Below are 22,763 nucleotides of genomic sequence, written 5' to 3'. Positions count from 1 at the left end.
TCCCCATGAGAGTGGTGAGAGCCTGGAATGGGTTGTCCAGGGAGGTGGTTGGGGCCCCATCCCTGGAGGTGTTTAAGGCCAGGCTGGATGAGGCTCTGGCCAGCCTGATGTAGTGTGAGGTGTCCCTGCCCATGGCAGGGGGGTTGGAACTGGATGATCCCTGTGGTCCCTTCCAACCCTGACTGATTCTATGATTCTATGATCATGACTTGGTGAAATGCAGCTCTTGTCACTTTTAATCCCTGCCAGAAAGGAAGCCAGCTGAAATGAGCAGTTACAGTGGGACTCTGTAGAAGACTGGACCAGACTGTCATCTAGTGGACAAAACTTGTTTTACTAGGTTTTTAAAAAGACTGCATTCCAACCAACACCTGACCAACCACCTTAGGGGATTCAGAGGGAGATTTCACATCACTGCAGAGGGAGTTGGAGTTTCCAGTTCCAAAAAGCCAAAGACTGCTGCTCCTGGCAGGAACTGTATGAAGCAATTGTTTGAATAATACTTTCAACTTAATGGAAAAGCTTTAGAAATTCTGCACTAAATTTGAAGTCTAATGACCAGGAAGTTGATTTTGGGGAGAGTGGGGAGACTGTCCCCATCTTTTTTTGTTGTTGTTTCCTGTTGAGTAGCTATCAAAATTTGCTTTCCATTACTATCTTTAGAGTGTCAAATCATAGAATGGTTTGAGTTGGAAGGGACCTCCAAAGATCATCCAGTCCAACCCTCCTGCAGTCATCAGGGACATCCTCCACTAGAGCAGCTTGCTCACAGCCTTGTCTAGCCTCACCTTGAAGATCTCCAGGGATGGAGCCTCAACTACCTCCCTAGGCAACCTGTTGCAGTGTTCCACTACCTTATGCTAAAGAACTGGTTCCTAACATCCAATCTAAATCTGCTCTTCTCTCATTTCAAACCATTTCCTGTAGACCCCTTTCAGGTACTGGAAGGATGCTGTGAGGTCTTCCCAGAGACCTAATAGTTTCTTGTCCCACATTCCCTCTCATGGGGAACTGTTCTGTACAACACACAGGGTGGCAGCAGCATAGATGGAGACTTGGCAAGGAGGCAACAAGTATCAGCAGGAAGGTTTGGCTGGATGTGAGGTGGGTACTTGGGGTGTGGGTGCCTATGTACTTCTGTCTCTCTTTCTAGTGAAGTTCAGCAAGGCTGAGGAGGAGTTTGGGAGGACAGTTGAAGGAAGATATAAATAGGTCTTAAAAAAAAAGAAGTGGATTTTGGCTTTTTGATTATCAATTATTAGTACAAGTTACACTTCAGCATCTATACAGATATATTAATACATATTTTAAACCAAGCACAATTTGGCAGAGTCTGTGCTTCACAATCAAGGTACAAGACTACTGATAGAAAGACACACAGAAGGAAAGAAGGAACGAAAGAAAAAATGAAAGAAGGAAAGAAGGAAGGAAAGAAGGAAAGAAGGAAGGAAAGAAGGAAAGAAGGAAGGAAAGAAAGAAGGAAAGAAGGAAAGAAGGAAAGAAGGAAAGAAGAAAAGAAGAAAAGAAGGAAAGAAGGAAAGAAGGAAAGAAGGAAAGAAGGAAAGAAGGAAAGAAGGAAAGAAGGAAAGAAGGAAAGAAGGAAAGAAGGAAAGAAGGAAAGAAGGAAAGAAGGAAAGAAGGAAAGAAGGAAAGAAGGAAAGAAGGAAAGAAGGAAAGAAGGAGGCTTTCACAGAGGGGAAGGAAAGAAAGAAGGAAGGAAAGAAGAAAAGAAGGAAAGGAAAGAAGGAAAGGAAAGAGAAGGTGGCAAGAAAATGAAGAGGAGCCTTCTTACCATCCCTTTTGGACAGAGGCATCCAGATATGCAGCCATGGCTGATGCACTCCAAGTCATAATTCTGGCAAGTTTTGGCACACTCTAACCCTTCAGCTCTTGGGTTGTTTGCAGGACAGACAAATCTTTCCATGGGGTATCTGCACGTCAAGCTCCTTTTGACTTTAAAAGATAAATATAACAAAATTGCAATTAGAACTCTAGCATTGCTAGCACAGTGCTCTGCTAAGGGATGGATCAGCTCTTATTAGAAATTTAGGATGTAAAATGGAGCAATACCAGTAGTGTGACAACACAAAAGTAACAGTCCCCACTTGCCATGAGGTGACCTCTGTTATGCTATCACAAAACCACAAAATCACAGAACGCCAGGTTGGAAGGGACCCCAAGGATCATCTGGTCCAAGCTTTCTAGGTGATAGTGTGGTTGAAATGAGAGAGCCAAGACTCTAAGCTGAGTCTTAGAACTGATCAGTGAGGGGAATCCACTACTTCTCTTGGCAGAGGATTCCAATGTCCCCCTGCTCTATCTATGAAAAATTTTCTTCCGGAGTCAATCAGAATCACCCCATGAGTAACTTGTACCCATCACCCCTTGCCTTTGCCATGCTGACTCTTCACAAAAGGTGAATCCCCATCCTCCAGGCATCCACCTCTTATCTACTGGTATGTGGTAATAAGGTTTCCCCTAAGCCTTCCCTTCTCAGGCAGGGACACCTCTCAACCAGACTTGGCTGCTCAAAGCCTCATCCAACCTGGCCTTCAACAACCCCAGGGAGGAGGCAGCCACAACCTCCCTGGACAGCCTGTTCCAGAGTCTCACTAGCCTCATACTGAAGAAGTTCTTCCTAAGCTCCAGTCTAACTCTACTCTCCCTCAGCTTCAAACCATTCCCCTTTGTTGCTAGACACCCTGATGAAAAGTCCTTCTGAAGCCTTCCTGTAGGATCCCTTCAGGTATTGGAAGGCAGCATTAAGGTCCCCCCAGAGACTTCTCTTCTCCAGACTGAACAACCCCAGCTCCCTCAGCCTGTCCTCACAGCAGAGGTGTCATGCAAACATTTCTGTCCTATAACAAAAAAACCCCAATCAAACAAAAATGTTAGAAAGCCTGATAACATCCTCAGCTGCTGCAACCTCTGGTACCTCTTCCCTATTATAGATTAGCAAGAGAATGAAGAAGGAGAACAAAAAAAAAACCAAAAGTAATCAGAAAGTTGTTTGGGTTTTGTGGTTCTGTTTGGTTTTTTTTAAAGCATACTAACTTCTGGCAGATGGCCTGTCATCAACAAAAGCATCTGGCAGGAAGGCACCAGGAACTCTGCTGGTCGTGCAGTGCATGAAGCCATTTTCACAATAGCTAAAGAAAAAAACAAAGCAAGATGATATTAAACCAAGTAGCATTCAGCTTTCAGTCATGCTGTTGTTTTCAGTTGGGGTACCAAAACTAACACTCTGATTGGGGATGATCTGTTGCTCTCCATCCACTCTGCTTAGCAACCTTAAAGTTAAACCTTCCTTGATAAAGCTGCAGTGATATTCTAGCATGGGAACTCATTTGTATGTAACCTTGTCCTGCTGAATCCAAAACACCTTGCACAGCCACAACAGTGGGCAAGATAATAGGTCAGGATCTGCTGTGCAGAGGGGTAAGGGACCATTTGGTGTCTGCATCTTATGACTTCTGTGGCAGAGGACAAAAGGAGAAGACACTGTTCTCAAAACTGGGCTTCCCAGGAGCCACACAGCAATTTCATTCCTGCTCTGTGTCCCACTCCTCAGTTCAACAATTAGAAAGGCCTTCTAATATTTGTGTCTTTGAGAGGGCTAATTAGGTTTTATCATTTAAGGAATGTATCTGGTTACATTTTAAAAGCTCACTGAACCACTGAAACATTCAGGTTGGAAAAGCCCCTCAGGATCACCAAGTCCAACCCACAACCCTACTCTACAAGGGTCACCCCTAAACCAGAGCCCCAAGCACCACATCCAAACCATCTTTAAACACATCCAGGCTTGGGGACTCAACCACCTCCCTGGGCAGCACATTCCAATGCCTGACCATTCTTTCTGTGAAAAATTTTCCCATGTCTGGTCTAAATCTACCCAACCACAACTTGAGGCCTTTTCCTCTTGTTCTATCACTAATTACCTGTGAGAAGAGACCAGAACCAACCTCTCCACAACATCCTTTCAGGTAGCTGTAGAGAGCTACAAAGCAGGGTTTTGTCAGTAATTAAATTCTGTTTCAAACTGGCACACAACAGGGCTTAGTCCTGTTTGCTAAACTGCCATTTGAAATTATTATCTAGAGCTGCAACAGCAACTCTCACCCCTTGGCTTGTGGGAAGTGGAGTCTTGTCCTCTTTTAAGCTAGTTTCAGTGGAGGTAAAGGAACTTAACCAGTTAACCTCTCAGGCTCTCCAAAAATGTGAGTCACAGTATGTAAGGAAGAGTTATGAACGTTGCACTTACCACATGGTGTAATGATCTGAAAAGATGTCCTCTGGCTGGAAGATCTCCCCATCATAATAGCAGGAGCACTGAGACCTGGGCACGCACTGCTCGTGCTCATCCAGGTAGTGCCCAGGGGGACAGTAGCATCCTTCCATGCAGAGGTCATCACAGGCTTCATCCGGGTAGGACAGAGATCTGCAGGTCTGGTTGCATGGTGTCCCACACTGTTGGTACACTTGGCCTTCAGGACAGGTCATTGCTGTTGGAGGATGAGCACATCACAGAGATACACGGGAGAATGGCATTTGCTCCAAAGCTAGCTAAAAGGACAGCTGCCTACAGCAAGCTGGAGATTAAAATGTATTTACTCAATTTCCTTATCTCTGCAGGCCTGCCTGTTCTTATCTCTGCAGCATCAGTGAAGCCAGGGCACTGGCCACATATCAACAATCAAAACCTTACCACCTGAAGTTCCCAGTAAGTGTCAGGATTGGATTACAGCCTTGCAACCCCTACAAGGGAAATCCATCCACAAAATTTCACAGTATCAAGGTACTTTAGAGGTTGGAAGGGACCTCAAAAGATCATCAGGTCCAACCCCTCTGCCAGAGCAGGATCACTTAGTGTTGTCTGCACAGGAATGCATCCAGGTGGGTTTGGAAAGTCTCCAGAGAAGGAGACTCCACAACCCCCTGGGCAGCCTGTTCCAGTGCTCTGTCACCCTCACTGGAAAGTTCCTCCTCATGTTGAGGTGACATCTTCTATGTTCAAGCTTGAAGCTGTTCTTCTTTGTCTTATTACTGTATATCACCACAAAAAAAGAGCCTGGCCCCCTCCACTTGACACCGACCCCTCAGATATTGATAGACATTGATCAGATTCCCTCTCAGTCTTCTCTTCTCCACACTAAACAGCCCCAGGGCTCTCAGTCTCTCTTCACAGGGGAGATGCTCAAGTCCCCTAATCATCCTCATGGCTCTCTGTTCATCCAGATTGTAAAACACTGGCTTTGGCCAATCCCTGTTATCACTTGCATCTACAAGTGTCACGCACACACTCGTGTTTCTCTTCCTCTGCAACGTGACTAGGGACAATTAGGTCATGATAAGAACTGTGGATATCTGTCTTGATGCAATGATGTAAAGCCCCCTATTCCAGAAGCTCTCAGTGATTTCTGTGGAAACAGGTGTAAATAATCATAGAATTGTAGAATGAGTTGGGTTGGAAGAGAACTTAGAGATCATCTCCCACAACCCCCCTGCCATGGGCAGGGACACCTCTCGACTAGACTTGGTTGCTCAAGGCCTCATCCGACCTGGCTTTGAACACCCTCAGGGAAGAGGCAGCCACAACCTCCCTGGGCAACCTGTTCCAGAGTCTCACCACCCTCATACTAAAGAACTTCCTAAGCTTCAGTCTAACCCTGCTCTCCCTCAGCTTCAAACCATTCCCCCTTGTCCTGTTGCTAGACACCCTGATGAAAAGTCCCTCTGGAGCCAAACCTTGGTTGTTAATGATTTTTGATGATGAATTTACTTCTATGGAGATCTGATTATGGCCTACGGAGCCATTTTTGTCTTCTTTGTTTATAAAGCTTCCACTTAGCTCTACCACACTGCTTTTGAGGCCATCTCCTCCAGAGAAGTTTAACGAAGATGGTGAAGGGCCTGGGAACAAGTGTTACGAGAAGCAGCTGAGGGAACTGAGTTGGTTTAGTCTGGAGGAATGGAGGCTGAGATGAGACCCCTCTCTCTACAGCTCCCTGAAAGCAGGCTGTGTGAGGTGGGGGTTGGTCTCTTCTCACATGTAACAAGTGACAGAACAAGAGGAAATGGCCTCAAGTTGTTCAAGGGAAGGCTTATATTGGATATTAGGAAACATTTCTGCATTGCCAGAGTGGTCAGGCATTGGAATAGGCTGCCCAGGGAGGTGGTGGAGTCACTATTCTTGGAGGTGTTCAAGAAAGGTGTGAACACAGCCCTTCAGGACATGGCTTGATGGCCACGGTGGTGTTAGGTGGACAGTTGGACTTGATGACCTTAGAGGTCTTTCCCAACCAAAACGATTCTGATGTTAGGATTCCTCTGCACACATCAGCATCGGCACTAGGTGGCAGCTATGACAACACCTTTCAGAGGACAAGGCAATAACGTCCCTACTAGCAAGGGCTTCCAACAGTCCTCCTGTGGGTTTAGCAACCTCCAAAGCAAACAGCTGGAGTTCATAGAATCATAGAATCAAGAAGGTTGGCAGAGTTGTCAGCTAATGAAGGAGGATGTTCAGTGGAGTTAGGCAAGCAGCTGCAAATGAAATCTGCTACATTTATGCAGTGCTGAAACCAAGATCAAGAGGTTACACAGGAAGCTCTTCCTCTGATAGAATCACCCAGGTTGGAAAGGACCTCCAAAGGTCATCTAGTCCAAGGGACATTCTCCACTAGATCAGGTAACCCAGAGCCCTGTCAAGCCTCACCTTGAACATCTCTCTGGATAACCTGTTCCAGTGCTCAACCACCTGCATTGCGAAGAACTTGTTCCTAGCATCCAATCTCATCTCTCATTTCAAACCACTGGCCCTTGTCCTGTCACTGCAGGCCTTTGCAAACAGTCTCTCTTCATCCTTCTTGGAACCCCTTGCAGGTACTCTAAGGCTGCTCTTAGGTCTCCCCAGTGTCTCCTCTTCTCCAGGCTGAATAACCTCAGCTCCCTCAGTCTGCCCTCACAGCAGAGGTGATCCAGCCCCCTGATTATTTTCATTATCATTTTCTAGACCTGCTCCATCAGGTCTATGTCCTTCCTCTGTTGAGGGCTCCAGAGCTGGACTCCACTCCAGGTGAGGTCTCACTAGAGCAGAGTAGAGTGGCAGAATCCCCTGCAGAATGATCTGATAATCCTTATCCTCTCCTTTCAGCACATGACCCTGGGAAATGTAGCAGCAACGGCAGAAAAAGTATAGAAGGGATACAGCCCTGCAGCCTCACTCAGCAGGGTGAGCTGACACTGAGGCTACCAAAGCAAGGCCTCCATACTAACCCATATTTAAGGGTCACCTCCACAAAAACCTGCTGAAATGAAGAACTTCTACTCACTGAAGCAGCATGGTTGCACCAACATCTCCCCAGCCTCTGCTGGGGAATTTGAAGCCCTGAACATGGGAGCATAACCCCCTAACTTGAGGATCCAGCCCAGAAACATCTAAGGTGACTGGAAGCCTTCTTCAGAGCAAAGATCTCCCAAGCTTGAGAGTTTTGCTCAAAATACTTAACACAGTTTTCACAAGATAACAGCAACATGTCCTTCTGGTCAAGAAGGCAAAAGGTATCCTGGAGTGCATTAAGAAGAGTGTGTCAAGGAGATCAAGAGAGGTGGCTCTCTGTCACCCTTCTACTCTGCCCTAGTGAGGCTACGCCTGGAACATTGCGTCCAGTTCTGGGCTCCCCAGTTCCAGAGGGACAGGGATCTACTTGAGAGAGTCCATCAGAGGGCTACAAGGATGATGAAGGGACTGCAGCACTGCCTGATGAGGAGAGGCTAAGAGCCCTGGGGTTGCTTAGTCTGGAGAGGGGAAGACTTAGAGAGGATCTAATCAACATCTATCAGTATCTGAGGACTGGGGGTGAGGAAGGAAGGGACAGCCTCTGCTCAGTTGCACCCTGTGATAGGACAAGGGGCAATGGATGCAAACTACGGCACAGGAGGTTCCACCTCAACATGAGGAGGAACTTCTTCACTGTGACAGACATGGAGCACTGGAACAGGCTGCCCAGACAGGTTGTGGAGTCTCCTTCTCTGAAGACTTTCAAGCCCTGTCTGGATGTGTTCCTGTGTGACCTGTGCTAGATTCTATGGTCCTGCTCTGGCAGAGGGGCTTGGACTCAAAGTTCTCCAGGGGTCTCTTGCAACCTTTAGCATCCTGTGACCCTGTGAAGAAATTTAACGTGTGCTCATCAACACAGCAGGCAGAGTAAAAGCCTCCTAACTCAGAAATAAATCCATGAGAGATTCATTCCCAGTTGTAAGAGTCTTGGGCAACTATTCACAGGAGAGTGCTTCTCATTTACATAACCACCCTCTTTCCAGTAAACCAAACGGTGAACAGGCATAGCCCAGGGCTGAGGACAAGTAACTTTCATCACTAAAGGCATGTGCAAGCAGGGCAACCATGAAACCTCAGCCAAAACTATGATTTGCCAGACAGGAACACCTGGAAAGAAGGAACTGGTCTGGCAGATTTCAGGTGGCTACACTAGTTTGTTAGTGGTTCAAGAAGACTTTGAGAACCATCAAATCCAACTGTTAAACTAACACCACCGAGTCCTACACTTAAGTTGTGTCCCAAAGTGCCACATCTGCACCACTTTTAAATACTTCCAGGGAGGATGATTCAGCTACTTTCCTTGGCAGCCAGTTCCAGTGCTTGACAATCCTTTTAGTGAAGAATTTTTTCTCAATCCCCAGCTGAAAGCTACTCTGGCAAAATCTGAGGCCATTTCCTCTTGCTTGTTACCTGGGAGAACAGACCAACACCCACCTTGTTCCAGCCTTCTTTCAGGTAGTTGCAGAGAGCAGCAAGGTGTCTCCTCAGGTTCCTTTTCTGAAGGCTAAACCACCTCAGTGCCCTCAACAGCTCCTCATAAGTCTCGTGCTCTAGACCCATCAACATCTTTGTTGCTCTTCTTTAGACGTGCTCCAGCACCTCAGTGTCTTTCTTGTGGCCCAAAACTGAATGCAGGATTTTAGGTGCAGCCTCACCCATGCCGAGCACAGGGGCACAATCATGTGCCCAGTCCTGCTGGCCATGGCATTTCTGATATAAGCCAGGATGCTGTTGGCCTTCTTAGCCACCTGAGCACACTGCTGGCTCATGTTCAGCCAGCTGTCCACCAACACCCCCAGATCCTTTTCCCTCAGGCTGCTTTCCAGCCACTCTTCCCCAAGCCTGTAGTGTTGCATAGGGTTCTTGTGATCCAAGTGTGGGACTTGCCACTTGTCCTTGTTGAACCTCATACAACTAGCCACAGTGCATGAGCCAGCTTGTCTAGATCCCTCTGTAGACTCTTCTGTGCTCAAACAGATCAACACTCCTGCCCAAGTGGAGAAGAGAAGGCTCTGAAGAGACCTAATAGTGGCCTTCCAGTATCTGAAGGGGGCTACAAGAAAGCTGGGGAGGGACTTTTTAGGGGATGAGGTAGTGATAGGACTAGAGGGAATGGAACAAAAATAGAAATGGGTAGATTCAGATTGGATGTTAGGAAGAAATTATGCACCATGAGGGTGGTGAGACACCGGAACAGGTTGCCCAGGGAGGTGGTGGAAGCCTCATCCCTGGAGGTTTTTAAGGCCAGGCTGGATGTGGCTCTGGCAACCTGATCTAGTGTGAGGTGTCCCTGCCCATGGCAGGCGGGGTTGGAACTGGGTGATCCTTCAGGTCCCTTCCAACCCTAACAAGTCTATAATTCTATCTTGGTGGTGTCTGCAAACTTTCAGAGGATGTACTCAATCCTTCCATCCAGATACTAAAAAGAATACTGAACCCTGGGGAAAGTGACTTGTGACCAGCCACCAAGTGGCTTTGACTGCATTTACCACAACAATTTGGGGCTGACTGCCCAGGCAGATTTCCACCTGCATGTGCATGAGAGAGAGCCTTTCACAGTGTGGCCTGTCTGCTCCTTTTAGGCAGCATGAAGGGATTGACTCTGTTGCTTATTCATGGAGATGAGTCAGCTCTTAAACAATTAAACTGCAACTAAAATAACATTAAGACAGGGGAGATGAATGCTCCTGTTAGCTTGACATGCAGCAGAAATGCTGTGCTACACTTGCCCACTTCAAATCAAGCAAACTGCTTCTGTCAAGTCCCAAGAAACTGAATCTCTGTTGACCAAGGCAGCAGAGAAACGCAGGGGCTGTCAGCACAAATTATGCAACCTGCACACTCACATCTCAAGCCTATTAAAAGAGGCCTTGTTCACAGGGTCACAGGATGTTAGGGGTTGGAAGGGACCTCTCGAGAACTTTGAGTCCAACCTTTCTGCCAGAGCAGGACCATAGAATCTAGCACAGGTCACGCAGGAATGCATCCAGACAGGGATTGAAAATCTCCAGAGAAAGAGACTCCACAAACTCTCTGGGGAGCCTGTTCCAGAGCTCTGTGACTCATACAATAAAGAAGTTCTTCCTCATCTTAAGGTGGAACTTCCTGTGTTGTAGTTTGCATCCATTGCCCCTTGTCCTACCCCAGGGCACAAGTACACAGAGCCTGTCCCTTCCTTCCTGACCCCCAGCTCTCAGACATTTATAGACACTGATTAGATCCCCTCTCAGTCTCCTCCTCTCCAGATTAAGCAGCCCCAGGACTCTCAGCCTCTCCTCATCAGGCAGTGCTCCAGTCCCTTCATCATCCTTGTAGCCCTCTGTTGGACTTTCTCAAGTAGATCCCTGTCCCTTGAGCTGGGGAGCCCAGAACTGGATGCAATATTCCAGGTGGAGTCTCACTAGGGCAGAGTAGAAGAGTGAAGCACCTCCCTCGATCTCCTGGCCACCCTTTATGTGGCAGGGTGATGTTTAGGGCATCAGGATTACTTAAATAGGGGCTGATGGATCTTCAGTCAGGGAAATCAGCAGTTTATGAGAACATAAAGCATTCTGTAATGCAGAGAAAGAAGGAAGCAGCTCCATGCTATTAAAGATTAATTGTGGAAATTGACTTGCCCAATTACAGAAAGAATGATGCTGGGTTATTGCTGCTCTTTCAGCCTCCAGACCTGTACATTTTTTAAAAGGGCTTTTATTACATTACTGTTCCTCTCTCTGAACACTTACATAAATCAGGAAAAATATTATGGAACCATGCAGCAGTTTCACACAAACTGAGTTTGTTCTCATTAGCAGCAAACACTCTCTGCTCCAGCCCACAGGAGCTGACCTCACAGGTACAGACCCTACTAGGTGGGAGCCCAGTGACCTCTCTACCTCTTTCACTTTCTACATACTCAGTTTAGAAATGTTGGGGTTTTATTCCCACCTCCTGTTTGGGAAGAAGCAGCAGAACAAATCTGGAGGGCTGCCAAGCATGTAATGCTTTCCCCCAGAATTTTCAATTGTCCTTTTTCCTTAAGGGCAAAGTCACTCAGGAAAATGGGAATGCATCCATTCCACAATTATTTCTCAGGAAAAGCCTGTCAATGTTTCATGAAAATCCCATTGCAAAGGGGTTGGTTTCTTTTTTTTTTTTTCCTAGCACTTTGACCTAACATAGAAAAGAAGAAATAAAAGATGTTGGCTTCTGCTTCAGCTTCTTATCAGTTTCTTATCAGTCTTGCACTGGACTGATCTAGGCAAACACATCCCATTCTTTCTGTTACCTCACCTCTGTAACCCAAACCTGCAGCCTGAATTTTCATTCCATTCTCCTGCAACATCTCAGCTTTCTGACTGCAAGCTTTTGAACCAGGATTGCCATTTTTAGCAAACCAATCATCAGAGGAATTCATACTCAGATCTTGCTTGCTCCCATAAGAGAATCTACACAAAATGCCACAGACAAGGCTTGCTTGCTCAGTTCAACCACCCTCTGTAAAGAACTTTTTCTTGACACTCAATCTCCTCATAGTTCAGGCATCTCATCTTGAACCAGCTACCACATCATACCAGAATTTACAAGAAGAATGGAAGGAGCTCATACGTGGTTAGTAAAATGATGTGCACCCACTAGCAGAATGGTGTACATAAAAATGAGATCTGACATAGATCTCAGACCTCTGTGCTGACAGGGTGATAATCAAACTGCAAAGAGAGATAGATGTCAGAGTGGTTGTGAGATTTTTATCCTTGGAGATGTTCAAAACTTGCTCAGATAAGACCCCAGGCAATGTGCTGTATGTCAGCTCTACCAGAGGTCCAGTCTGAATAGAAGAATTGAGCAACCTGGTCTAGTGGAAGGTGTCCCTGTCCATGGCAGAGGGTGGGAACTAGATGATCTTTAAGGTCCCTTCCAACCCAAACCATTCCATGAATCTAAGTCATACTTGTATGACTCTGCTCTGTGATACCACTTGTGCCTCCTCCACCTGCTCAGCTACAGCTACAGTCAGGAGTCACTGATGAGGCCAGGAGCTGGGAAGCTTGGGTCTCAGAAGAGAGGGAGTTGCAAAAAATCAATTCATACCTTACTAAAATCACTTGGAAGTTCCTACCCTGGGACTCTACCTGAAAGTTTTCAGGAGAGTAGCTGAAACTTAAATACAGCTGAAAATGGAAATCCAGGCAAAAACTCTGCTAAGGTGTTTGACTGCTTCTCTCCCCCTGTGCTGAGCAGTCTCTATGAACAGTTTTTACATTCTTGCTGGAGGGGAAGATAGAAACTTTAATTATTTGAAAGGTGACAAACATTTTTTTTTTTGTTTTATGTCAGATATCATCCCAAGATTTCTCATCTGCAACACTGGAAGAGGTTGCTCAGGGAGGAAGTTCACAGTATCACAGTATATCACAGGCTGGAAGGGACCTCAAGAGATCATCAAGTCCAACCCTCTGCCAAAGCAGGATCACCCAGGGTAGTCTGCACAGGAATGCATCCAGGTGGGTTTGGAAAGTCTCCAGAGAAGGAGACTCCACAACCCCCCTGGGCAGCCTGTTCCAGTGCTCTCTCACCCTCACTGTAACGAAGTTTCTCCTCATGGTGAGGTGAAATCTTCTATGTTCAAGCTTGAACCTGTTGTTTCTTATCTTATTACTGCACACCACCCAAAAGAGCCTGGCCCACTCCACTTGACACCCACCCCTCAGATATTGATAGACATTGATCAGATCCCCTCTCAGTCTTCTCAAGAGAAGAGTTGAGGCCCCATGTCTGGAGATATTCAAGGTGAGGCTCAACAGGCCTCTGGGTAACCTGATGTAGTTGAGGATGCCCCTGGATGACCTTCAGAGATCCCTTCCAACCCAAACCATTCTATGATTCTATGAATGGCAAAGCAATCCCTTTGAGGCAAAGAAAGTAAGCAAGGTTTAGGAACACTTCACTTACGACAGAAGTCAGGTGCTCTCCACTGGACCTGGACACCCTTCCTAGCACAGGCTGCTGCATAATGAGCAATGGCAGAGCACAAGCAATCCTGGCCATTGGAGCAGGAGCAAACATCAAACTGGCAGTTCTTCACGTAGGGAGTGGGGCTGACTTCATGATGGCAGGATTCAAAGGCAGAGGACATCAGGACTGAGCAGGAGTCCTCAGCATATTTGGCTAAAAGAGAGAGAAATGACATGTTTGCACTCAGTTAAGCAGTGCCTTTCAAGGAAAGCTAAAAAGAGCCACAGGAAGTGTTTTCTGACAACAAAACAAAAATAGCAAAACAAAGCACAACACCACCACCACCAACATCACACAAAGGAATAAAATGGGATTGAGAAAGCATAGATAGCATCATAGAGAAAGCATAGATAGCTCATGACCTATGAGCTAAGGGAATAATGTTTCACTAATAAAAACAGATCAAGGAAAAGTAATGGGGTTATATTTCCCTGTTGAGGACAGGCTGAGGGAGCTGGGGCTCTTCAGCTTGGAGCAGAGGAGCCTGAGGGGTGTCCTCATTCCTGTTGATAAAGATGTGCAGGGCAGTGTCAGGAGGAGAGAGCCAGGCTCTGCTCAGGGATGCCCAATGATAGGACAAGGGGCAATGGGGGCAAGCTGGAGTGGAGGAGGTTCCACAGGAACAGAAGGAAAAAATTTTTCTCTCTGAGGATGCCAGAACCCTGGAGCAGGCTGCCCAGAGAAGCTCTGGAGTCTACTTCTGTGCCTGGACACATTCCTGTGTGACCTACTCTAGGTGCTCCTGCTCTGACAGGGGGGTTGGACTGGATGATCTTTCGAGGTCCCTTCCAACCACCAACATTCTGTGATTCTCTTACCACTATTTCTAGTGCTGTGTTTCCTTTACAGTGTCTCTGCTCCCCACTGCTAGGCTACCCTACAGAAATGAAGGATCAGTGCCTGCTCTGATCTACAGCCACAACATTTTCTGTGTGCTTGCTCTACACAAGAAATCAGAGGCTGCTGTAACACTCAGGAAAGAAAATTGCTCTGAGAATTTCTCCCCATGTCCAAGCAGGACAGCTAAGCAGCAAAGTGAGGAAGAGGAAGACTGCAGTAAAAGGAGGAAAACAAGGGATCAGTAAAGAGAGATGTGGAGGTGATGGAGTCAGTGCGGAGTAGGGCAACGAAGCCGGGGAAGGGCCTGGAAAATAAATCTGATGAAGAGCAACTGAAGGAGCTGGGGATGGTGAGTTTGGAAAAGAGGAAGGTGAGGGGAGACCTCATGGCTCTCTACAACTAACTGAAAGGACATTGTGGAGAGGTTGGTGCTGGTCTCTTCTCCCAGGTAATTAGTGATAGAACAAGAGGGAACAGCCTCAAGCTATGACTGGGTAGGTTTAGACTGGACATTAAGAAACATTTTTTCAGGGTAAGAGTGGTCAGGGATTGGAATGTGCTGCCCAGGGAGGTGGCTGTGTCCCCAAGCCTGGATGTGTTTCAAGGTGGTTTGGATGTGGTGCTTGGGGATCTGTTTTAGGGGTGACCCTTGTAGAGTAGGGTTCTGGGTTAGACTTGGTGATCCTGAGGGTCTTTTCCAACCTGAATGTTTCTGTGAACACTGTATAAGGTGTAAGGATAGGGAAGGGGGGAAAAACAGAGGTGTTTCATCCACCCAGAGGATAAGTACAGCATTGCTATCACTTGTAAGAGTAGTTTCAGTGGGACAAGTTTGTGCTGTGGCTGTGATGGTTTAACCTCAATTGTGGTCCAAACTGAAGAGCAGCATGACCCCACACTACTGACTTTTGGTTTCAATTTTCACTAAGCATGACACTTGCCTTCTGAAGCCTGCACCAGTGAGTGCCTCTGTTTCTTTAAAGGCTTTGTTTGGGTTTGTTTTTTTTTTTTTTCCAAACAGAGATTACAACCACCCCATGGGTCATGTAAGCAACACTGCCTTCCCTTTTTCTTCCTTTTTTCCCCTTCTCTTTATTTTTAATTTTTGCTGGGTAAAATGGAAGATCACATATTAGTTTCAGGTGGGGGTTCAGTACCTAAACGAGGGTTGAGATTGCAGGGATCACTGTCTTGTTTCAACAAGTTTTGGCAGTCTGCATTGAGCTTCCAGGAGTTGCCAAAATCTTCCAGAAGTGCTTCCACCATGCCAGAAGGTGTGAGGAAATCATCCCCTTGGTTCCCATTGTAATTTCCACACAGCCCACACATCCTTTCAGAATAGACTGCAGAGAGCTGAAGGAACACAACATCAGCTTGGTCATCCTCCAGAGGAGGTCATCACCAAGAACAATTTAACAATTAACAAATATTGAACAATTTAACAACCAAGGAAATTCTCCAATCCACATTCAAATAATATAGACACAATCTTAATCCATTTTATCATTTCTAACACCCCCCGCCCAAAATAGCAGCAGTAGGAGGACAATTTTTTGCACAGTACAGTGATAATTTCAGATGGCAACTGAAGGTGGCTAGGGGAAGAATGGTTTCCTTTTTGTGCCTTGATCACCACTCAGCTTAGTCTTTCCCTGTTTTTCCCCTTCCTTCATACAAATGATCAGGGCAACAGTGGGGGTAGGCATTTTTTTTTTTTTTAATAGCATGAGATGATTGCATTTCACATTTTGAAAGGAGATTGGAAGATGAAGAAAATTTTAGCATTGTTAGCAACAAAACAAATGTTGGAGGAGTTTGCTTCCTTCAACATAAAGCATGATTAAATAAAATATAGAAGAGACTACTGCTTCTAAAGCTGCCTCACATCACAGCTTTATCCTGCCTTGAGAAACTTATGATGCACTTAGGAGTGGCAATCCAGTCCACAGATCTACTTTTTACTCTGCCTTATGCCTGCTGAAATTCAAGGGACAGCTGAAAGGAGACCCTAAACTTAGAGATAAACAGAAGGAAATCTCCTATGCAACATCTGCAGCACAACAATGTCAATATCTTTTATTCTGGAAGGAACTGTCAGTTTCTATTAGAAGTAAGGATCTGGTGCATCACAAATACTACCAACTGCCCACGGGAGATGACTCTGTTTTAATCATAGAATGGTTTGAGTTGGAAGGGATCACCAAAAGTCATCCAGTCCAACCCCCTGCATTAAAACAGGGACATCCTCCACTAGAGCAGGTTGCCCAGAGCCCTGTCAAGCCTGACCTTGAAGATCTCCAGGGAAGGGGCCTCAATTACCTCCCTGGGAAACCTCTTTCAGGGTTCCACCAATCTCATGCTAAAGAATTTGTTCCTAACATCCAATCTAAATCTGCTCTTCTCTCATTTCAAACCATTGCACTTCATCCTGTCACTGCAGGCCTTTGTAAACAGTTCCTCTGCAGCCTTCTTGGAGCCCTCTTCAGGTACTGAAAGGCTGCTCTAAGGTCTCCCCAGAGCCTTCTTTTCCCCAGGCTGAACACCCCCAGCTCCCTCAGCCTGTCCTCATAGGAGAGCTGCTCCAGCTCCCTGATCATTTTCATGGTCTTTCTCTGGAACCTGCTCTGTCAGGTCCATGTCCTTCCTGTGTTGAGGGCTCCAGAGCTGGAGCACTCCAGGTGAGGTCTCACCAGAGCAGAGTAATGCTACAATCACTCTCTGTATTCATTTAGTAGGTTGTTAGTTCAGTATGATTGTTCAGGAGTAACCAGTGAAACAAAACCAAAGCAAGCTAGAAAAAAAAAAACAAACACATTTTTGAAGAAATTTGGGGTTCTGTATAATTTAAAATAAATAAACAAATACATACATAAAAATTCCTCCAGAATATAAGCTAAGACCCTCCCTTCAGAGTGGTCAGAGAGTAAATAGGGAGCATCAAAAGGAACAACCAAGAATTATTAGAGGATACATATCCCTGTTACTCCAATGGCCAAGGAAGCCACTTTTCCTGTATTCTGCAGACAGGCAATGACTCAAAAATATGTTAGCATTTGGATTTGTGTGAGTGGAAGCACGACTCACAACTAGTGGTCACAGAAAGGTCTTCTTGAGGGACAGAGAAGGAATTTTTTACCAGAAGTCTGGCCAAGCTAATGGAAATGTATCACTTCCCCCAATTGTCAGCAATCCTTGGCAACAAGGCAGCCTACAAATCCAGCAGAAATTAATTTTCTAAAAGCAATTAAAAAGATGCTTCAGATACTAAGTGAGGGAAGGAGATCAGAGCAGAAGTGAATAAATGCAGACGACTGGAGAAACTTCCACTGATTTTTATGGGCAGAGGATCTGGAGCAGAAAATTAGATCTGTTTGAACTGCATGAAAGAATTTTGCCAAGCTATCTGGGTCTCTGACCAGGCAGAAAAAAAAAATACTTGGAATACTGAGGAAAGCCAAAACTTCTGAGAGGTGCCAAGGTACCAAATTGAATTATTCTTAGCCCAAAATACAACTTCTAGGATCTTTGGAGCATAGAGATACAAATTAGAACAAAACAACAACAAAACCACAGATGCTTTCTGAAGGTATTTTCAGTCTTTCTTGTCTGTTGTCTTTTCAGCTCTTGCACACACTTCTGAACTAGCTCTCATGAGCCTGCTAGATGTGACATTGGAGCCAGGTTTTGGGGCAGAGGAGGAGAGTGCCAAAGCAATGCTGTGGTTCACAGAGGGCAGCACTCTCTGCTCTGCAGAAAATTGGCTTTCTCGGCAAAACTTGGTGAGCAAAACCATCTCACTTGGGGCCTGTTTGCAGCTCCTCTATTACAAATGGGTCCCCAAGGCACCAGGGCTGAGGTGGAGAAGCTGACAGGAGGAGCACACAAGGCCACAACGGCCAAGAACCACACAGCAGCACATCAACCTGACTTAGCACCTATAGCCCACAGGTCATCGCACCAGGAGGCAACACTGCAGGAGGGCTCATGCTCCTGAGGGGGCAAATACACCCTCAGGGACAACATCCACGGTCCCTGAGACCTACCAGTCAAAAGAAAAGAGCAACTTATATGAGCAAAGAGGATGATAGATGGCTTAGTTGGAGCTGTGACAGTTTATCAGCTACCAAGAGGCTACAGCACACACTCAAACACCTCTACAGTGTTGAGAACTAGACTGAAGATTTCATTGTTTCCTACAAACTTCACATTTCACTGGAGCCAGGAGACTGTCCAGCCACTTTCCCTTACTTCTTTTTGACCTAAGCGTCTGCAGCTTTGACTGAATTCAAACCCAGATAATTACTAACTCATCCATTTAATTTTCCTTTTCTGCTGCACCACATAGTAACTACTTAATCTGAAAGCCTAGCAGAAAGCCTTGTAGCTACAGACTAGCACACCAAATCACTTCACTCCTTAAACCACTTGTGGACATTCACTCCACTGCTGTTTGTCCCTGAACTTCAGAAATCACAAGTTGGCTTCCTCTTGACCCTGATTTTGTGCCTTCCTTAGTAATGCCTCAAGTGCAGAAGACAACGTGGGAAAGCTTCTTTCAAAAACACAGCAAAGCCTGTGAGGACTAGGGGGAATGGAAAAACTAGAAGTGAGTAGATTCAGATTGGATGTTAGGAAGAAGTTTTACACCATGAGGGTGGTGAGACACTGGAACAAGTTGACCAGGGAGGTGGTAGAAGCCTCATCCCTGGAGGATTCTAAGGCCAGGCTGGATGTGGCTCTGAGCAACCTGATGTAGTGGAGAGTGTCCTTCCCCATGGCAGGGGGGTTGGAACTAGATGATCCTTCAGGTCCCTTCCAACCCTAACGATTCTATGATTCTGTGATTCTACATTAAATGATCTTCCCCCCACCCCAATTTCCTCACAGGCTTTGCTGCCCTGCAAAACATTCTGCACCTTACAACATGCAGACACACACACACATACACATGCATGCAAGAAGTGGTTTAGGTAAAGCATTCTGCTGCTGCAGATATGCTGCTTTCTTTGCAGTTCAACTCTTTTAAACCTGGTTTTGGTATTTCTGTGTTCTGCTGCAATCTGCAGCACAGCCAAAGCCTAATTCTTAATCAAGGATGACTTTAAACATTCCTTACAGCAGAAGGAGCGTGCAACATTATCTTCTATGAGTTAATTGATTTTTCCTGGAAATTATGAGTAACTGTGTCCCTGGAGCCTCTCTCTTCCCTTATTTTAAGTCACAGAAATCCACTCCTTTAAGGGAGACCAGTCAAAGCAAATGAAACAAAAACCCAGTCTGGAGGGACAAAACACAAACCCATTCATGGCTAATAATGGTAGTCATTGCACAAAAAAAGAGAAGGGGGGGGTGTGGGGGTGTGGGGTGTGAAAGAAAAAGCCACAACTACCAAGCTTCTGTAGGATGAAAATGTTTGTTCCTGGAATACAAGGAGACCTGTATATAGTTCTGGGGGTAGCAAAGGAGAATGGAATCTCCAACACAAAGCAATTTCTCACTTCAGACAAGAAAATCTTTGTGCACATGTTTGGGTGGGGGGCGAAAAAAAAGAAAGAGGCAAGAAAAAGTAGAAATTCCACCAGGCAGAATGAAAGAGTACCTTCAGCAGGAGTTCCCCGTGGCCATCCCAGTCGATCTGCAGGTCCTCCCCGTAGGTAAGGCGAACTGAAGTCCTCACTGTGCGCTGGACACGGAGCGCACCTTAAAGGCAACCGCAAAGCGTCAGGCAGTCAAGCCAGGAACACAGAAATCACAGCATGGCTTAGGTTGGGAGGGACCTGACAGATCATCTACTCCAACATCCCCACCGTGGGCAGGGACACCCCTAAACTAGACTCAGCTGCTCAAAGCCTCATCCAACCTGGACTTGAACACCCCCAGGGAGGAGGCATCCACTGCCTCCCTGGGCAGCCTGTTCCAGAGTCTCACCAGACTTGCATTGAAGAACTTCTTCCTAAGCTCCAGTCTAACCCTGCTCTCCCTCAGCTTTAAACCATTCCCCCTTGTCCTATTGCTAGACACCCTGATGAAAAGTCCCTCTGCAGCTTTCCTGTAGGATCCCTTCATGGTTTGGAAGGCAGCTCTAAGGTTCCCCCAGAGTCTCCTCTTCTCCAGGCTGAACAACCCCAGCTCCCTCAGCCTGTCCTCACAGCAGAGGATGTGGTGCTTCATCGCCTGCTGTGTCACCCCGAGCAGGCCAACAGAGTGGCTGCCACATGGCAGGGGATATTCAGATCTGCCAAATCAAGGGGTGGCAGCAGTGTCCCCTTCAGATTTCCTAAGCCTTGTGCCTGCTCAGCAGTTCACATCTGCATGAACTTGTCCATCAAGTCTGCTTTAAAGCACTCAGGAGCCATGGAATAAAATGTATGGGAATCCAGCAAAAGTTCAGGTGACATTTTTCAAGGTAAGTGGAGGGATTTCCAGCTTCTGCATAAATTATTATCATTATTTTCAAAAGCATAGTGCTTTTCGAGAACCCATCTCACAAATCCACACCTGTTTAATTCTGGTGATAGTAGAGGAGCTGAAGCAAGATGCATTGGTTGCATGGAGTGAAGCTGAAGGGACAGAGCTTGTAGAAAAAGATCATAGAATCATAAAATGGTCTGGGTTGGGAGGGACATCTAAAGGTCATCGAGTCAACCCCCTGATGCAAGATGTGAATTTGGTATTGAGAACACTTTTTGATTGATTCCTTCAATGGCTGGCCAGAGTTAGCCCTTGCAAAACACACCTTGCAGTAAAGGGATCTGTATGTCTTGTCCATTCAGGGAAACTCCTCCTCCATGTTTCATTTTAATGAGGCTGTTGTCCATATCCCGGATTCGGACAGAGGCTGAGCGAGTGCACACAGCATCAGGATCATCTGCACACTACAGAGAAGGGAAAACTTTGCCTTAGAACCTCAAGCTTTCACTTTGCTACTTAGCTCCAGGTCCCCAGAAGGCATTTCAGCAGCTAATTCGGGAGGTGTTAAGTGTCTGCATGGGTGTAGTTTCTGCATCCCACAAACACCAGCCTGGCAGTCTCTCTTCCATTATCCTGCTAATTATGCACCAGGGAGAAATCCACAGCTTCTTGCCTTAGAGCCTGGAAAGCAATCCATGGACATTACACTTGACCCCCAGGAGCAGCCCATGGTGGTGACAGACCTCCAACCCCCACCTCCCAGGGCTGCAGCAGGGGCAGGAAGGATCTGCTGCCCCACACAGCCCAACAGTCTGGGAAGCAGTCGAGTGGTTTGCCCTCCTCCAGACTATTGTGCTATTTATCTTTCCAGCTGTGGGGTTAGGCAGATGAAGAACAGAGACTGGAGGCCCCTGGGTCTCCTCCCTGGTTTCGAAAGGGAAGTTTCAGTGGAAACTTGTTCTGCAGGTTCCCAAGCCTGGGTGACCTCAGAGCTGCATTATCATAGCTTTCGAAGGTAGGATGCAGACGTCAGTGGTGTGCACCGTCACACCCTGGTTCTCCAGAAAGCCTCTCTGTTGCTGATGGCCCTGAAGGCAGCCCAAAGCTCCTCTTCACTCTCATCAGCCTCCTGACTCTCTCACACCTCTCTCTGCCTTCAGTTTCTCTGTCCCTGTCACCTTTCTTCTCATCTGCTTGATTCAGTGTCCTTTTCGTTCCCCAGCTTAGCTCACCTATTGCCTGGTCGATTAATTTCATGACTGGGTTAACTTCTCTGTCATAACCCCTCCAGGGTCTCCTTCATTCCCCTTGCTGGCCTGGTTCCCCTTCCTGCCCCTCTCCAGCTGTCACCATTCAGTGACCTTCAGCTGCCTCTCTCAACCATCAAGAGAGACAGCAAAGAAGGATCAGGAGCTGCTGACTGGCTAGTTAGTTAAAAAAAAAATAAAAATCAGGAGCAAATGTGACTTCATGGAAAGCAACCCAAAGCACTACTCTGCCAGTGTGCCCTTTACTGTATCTGAGCAAATATCTTTTCCCCAGGCAGTAGGGAGGCACCAGCCTTCAGGGTGTTTTGCAAGGGGCTCAACCCTTGGCTTTATTTGTTTGTTTCATCTGGCAAAGAGGCAGTGAGGGCTTGTTCCACAGACCTCCAGACAGATCTCCATCTCCAGGTAGGCTCCTGGCAATGGCAGTGAGGAGAAGCAAAACACTTAATGAAGGAGAAAGGCTGCATCTGTTATTTAAACTAATTATCTCCATAGGAAAATTACTTTTGTTGGGCTGTGCATCTGCAGTTCAGATCAAACTCCCACAGCCCTTCCCACCCTCTCCAGAGCATGCTCAGAGGCACCAGGCAAGGCTGCTGTTACCTGCACGGTCTCGATGATCACAGAGAAGGAATTGTCCACACAGTCCTTGGCAAATAGGTACTGACAAACGCCACTGAAGGTGAAATACTTGTTGTCAAAGCTTTTGAAATGGGACTGGCCAGTGACAGAGCACTCTCCTGGAAAATGCAGAAAGCCATTATTCACCCTGGTGCCAGCTGCAAGCAAAATCCTGCCCATCCCCCCTCTCCCAAGCCACCGAGGGGGAAGAGCAAGCCAGTGGAGCAGGTTGCACAAGGACAAAGTTCCATGGAGATCAGAAGGAACAGTGAGATGCTTATCTC

General features: G+C 46.5%; 1 protein-coding gene across 1 annotated transcript in view; it reads right to left on the bottom strand.

The window, feature by feature from the left end:
• Nucleotides 1–22,763, bottom strand: part of VWF (von Willebrand factor) — a 160,032-nt gene that overhangs the window by 99,811 nt on the left and 37,458 nt on the right. The window contains exons 10-17 of the mRNA XM_054399900.1: nt 22,462–22,598; nt 20,916–21,054; nt 19,779–19,879; nt 15,337–15,532; nt 13,277–13,492; nt 4,265–4,505; nt 3,055–3,149; nt 1,793–1,953 (exon numbers count right to left, since the gene is read on the bottom strand). Coding sequence (XP_054255875.1) covers nt 1,793–1,953; nt 3,055–3,149; nt 4,265–4,505; nt 13,277–13,492; nt 15,337–15,532; nt 19,779–19,879; nt 20,916–21,054; nt 22,462–22,598 — 1,286 coding nt within the window. The remainder of the gene's footprint in view (nt 1–1,792; nt 1,954–3,054; nt 3,150–4,264; nt 4,506–13,276; nt 13,493–15,336; nt 15,533–19,778; nt 19,880–20,915; nt 21,055–22,461; nt 22,599–22,763) is intronic.

The sequence above is a fragment of the Indicator indicator genome, chromosome 3, assembly GCF_027791375.1.
Source record: "Indicator indicator isolate 239-I01 chromosome 3, UM_Iind_1.1, whole genome shotgun sequence".
Classification (NCBI taxonomy): domain Eukaryota; kingdom Metazoa; phylum Chordata; class Aves; order Piciformes; family Indicatoridae; genus Indicator; species Indicator indicator.
The sequence above is the reverse complement of the archived record's forward strand: the minus strand, read 5'-3'. Positions and strand labels throughout refer to the sequence as shown.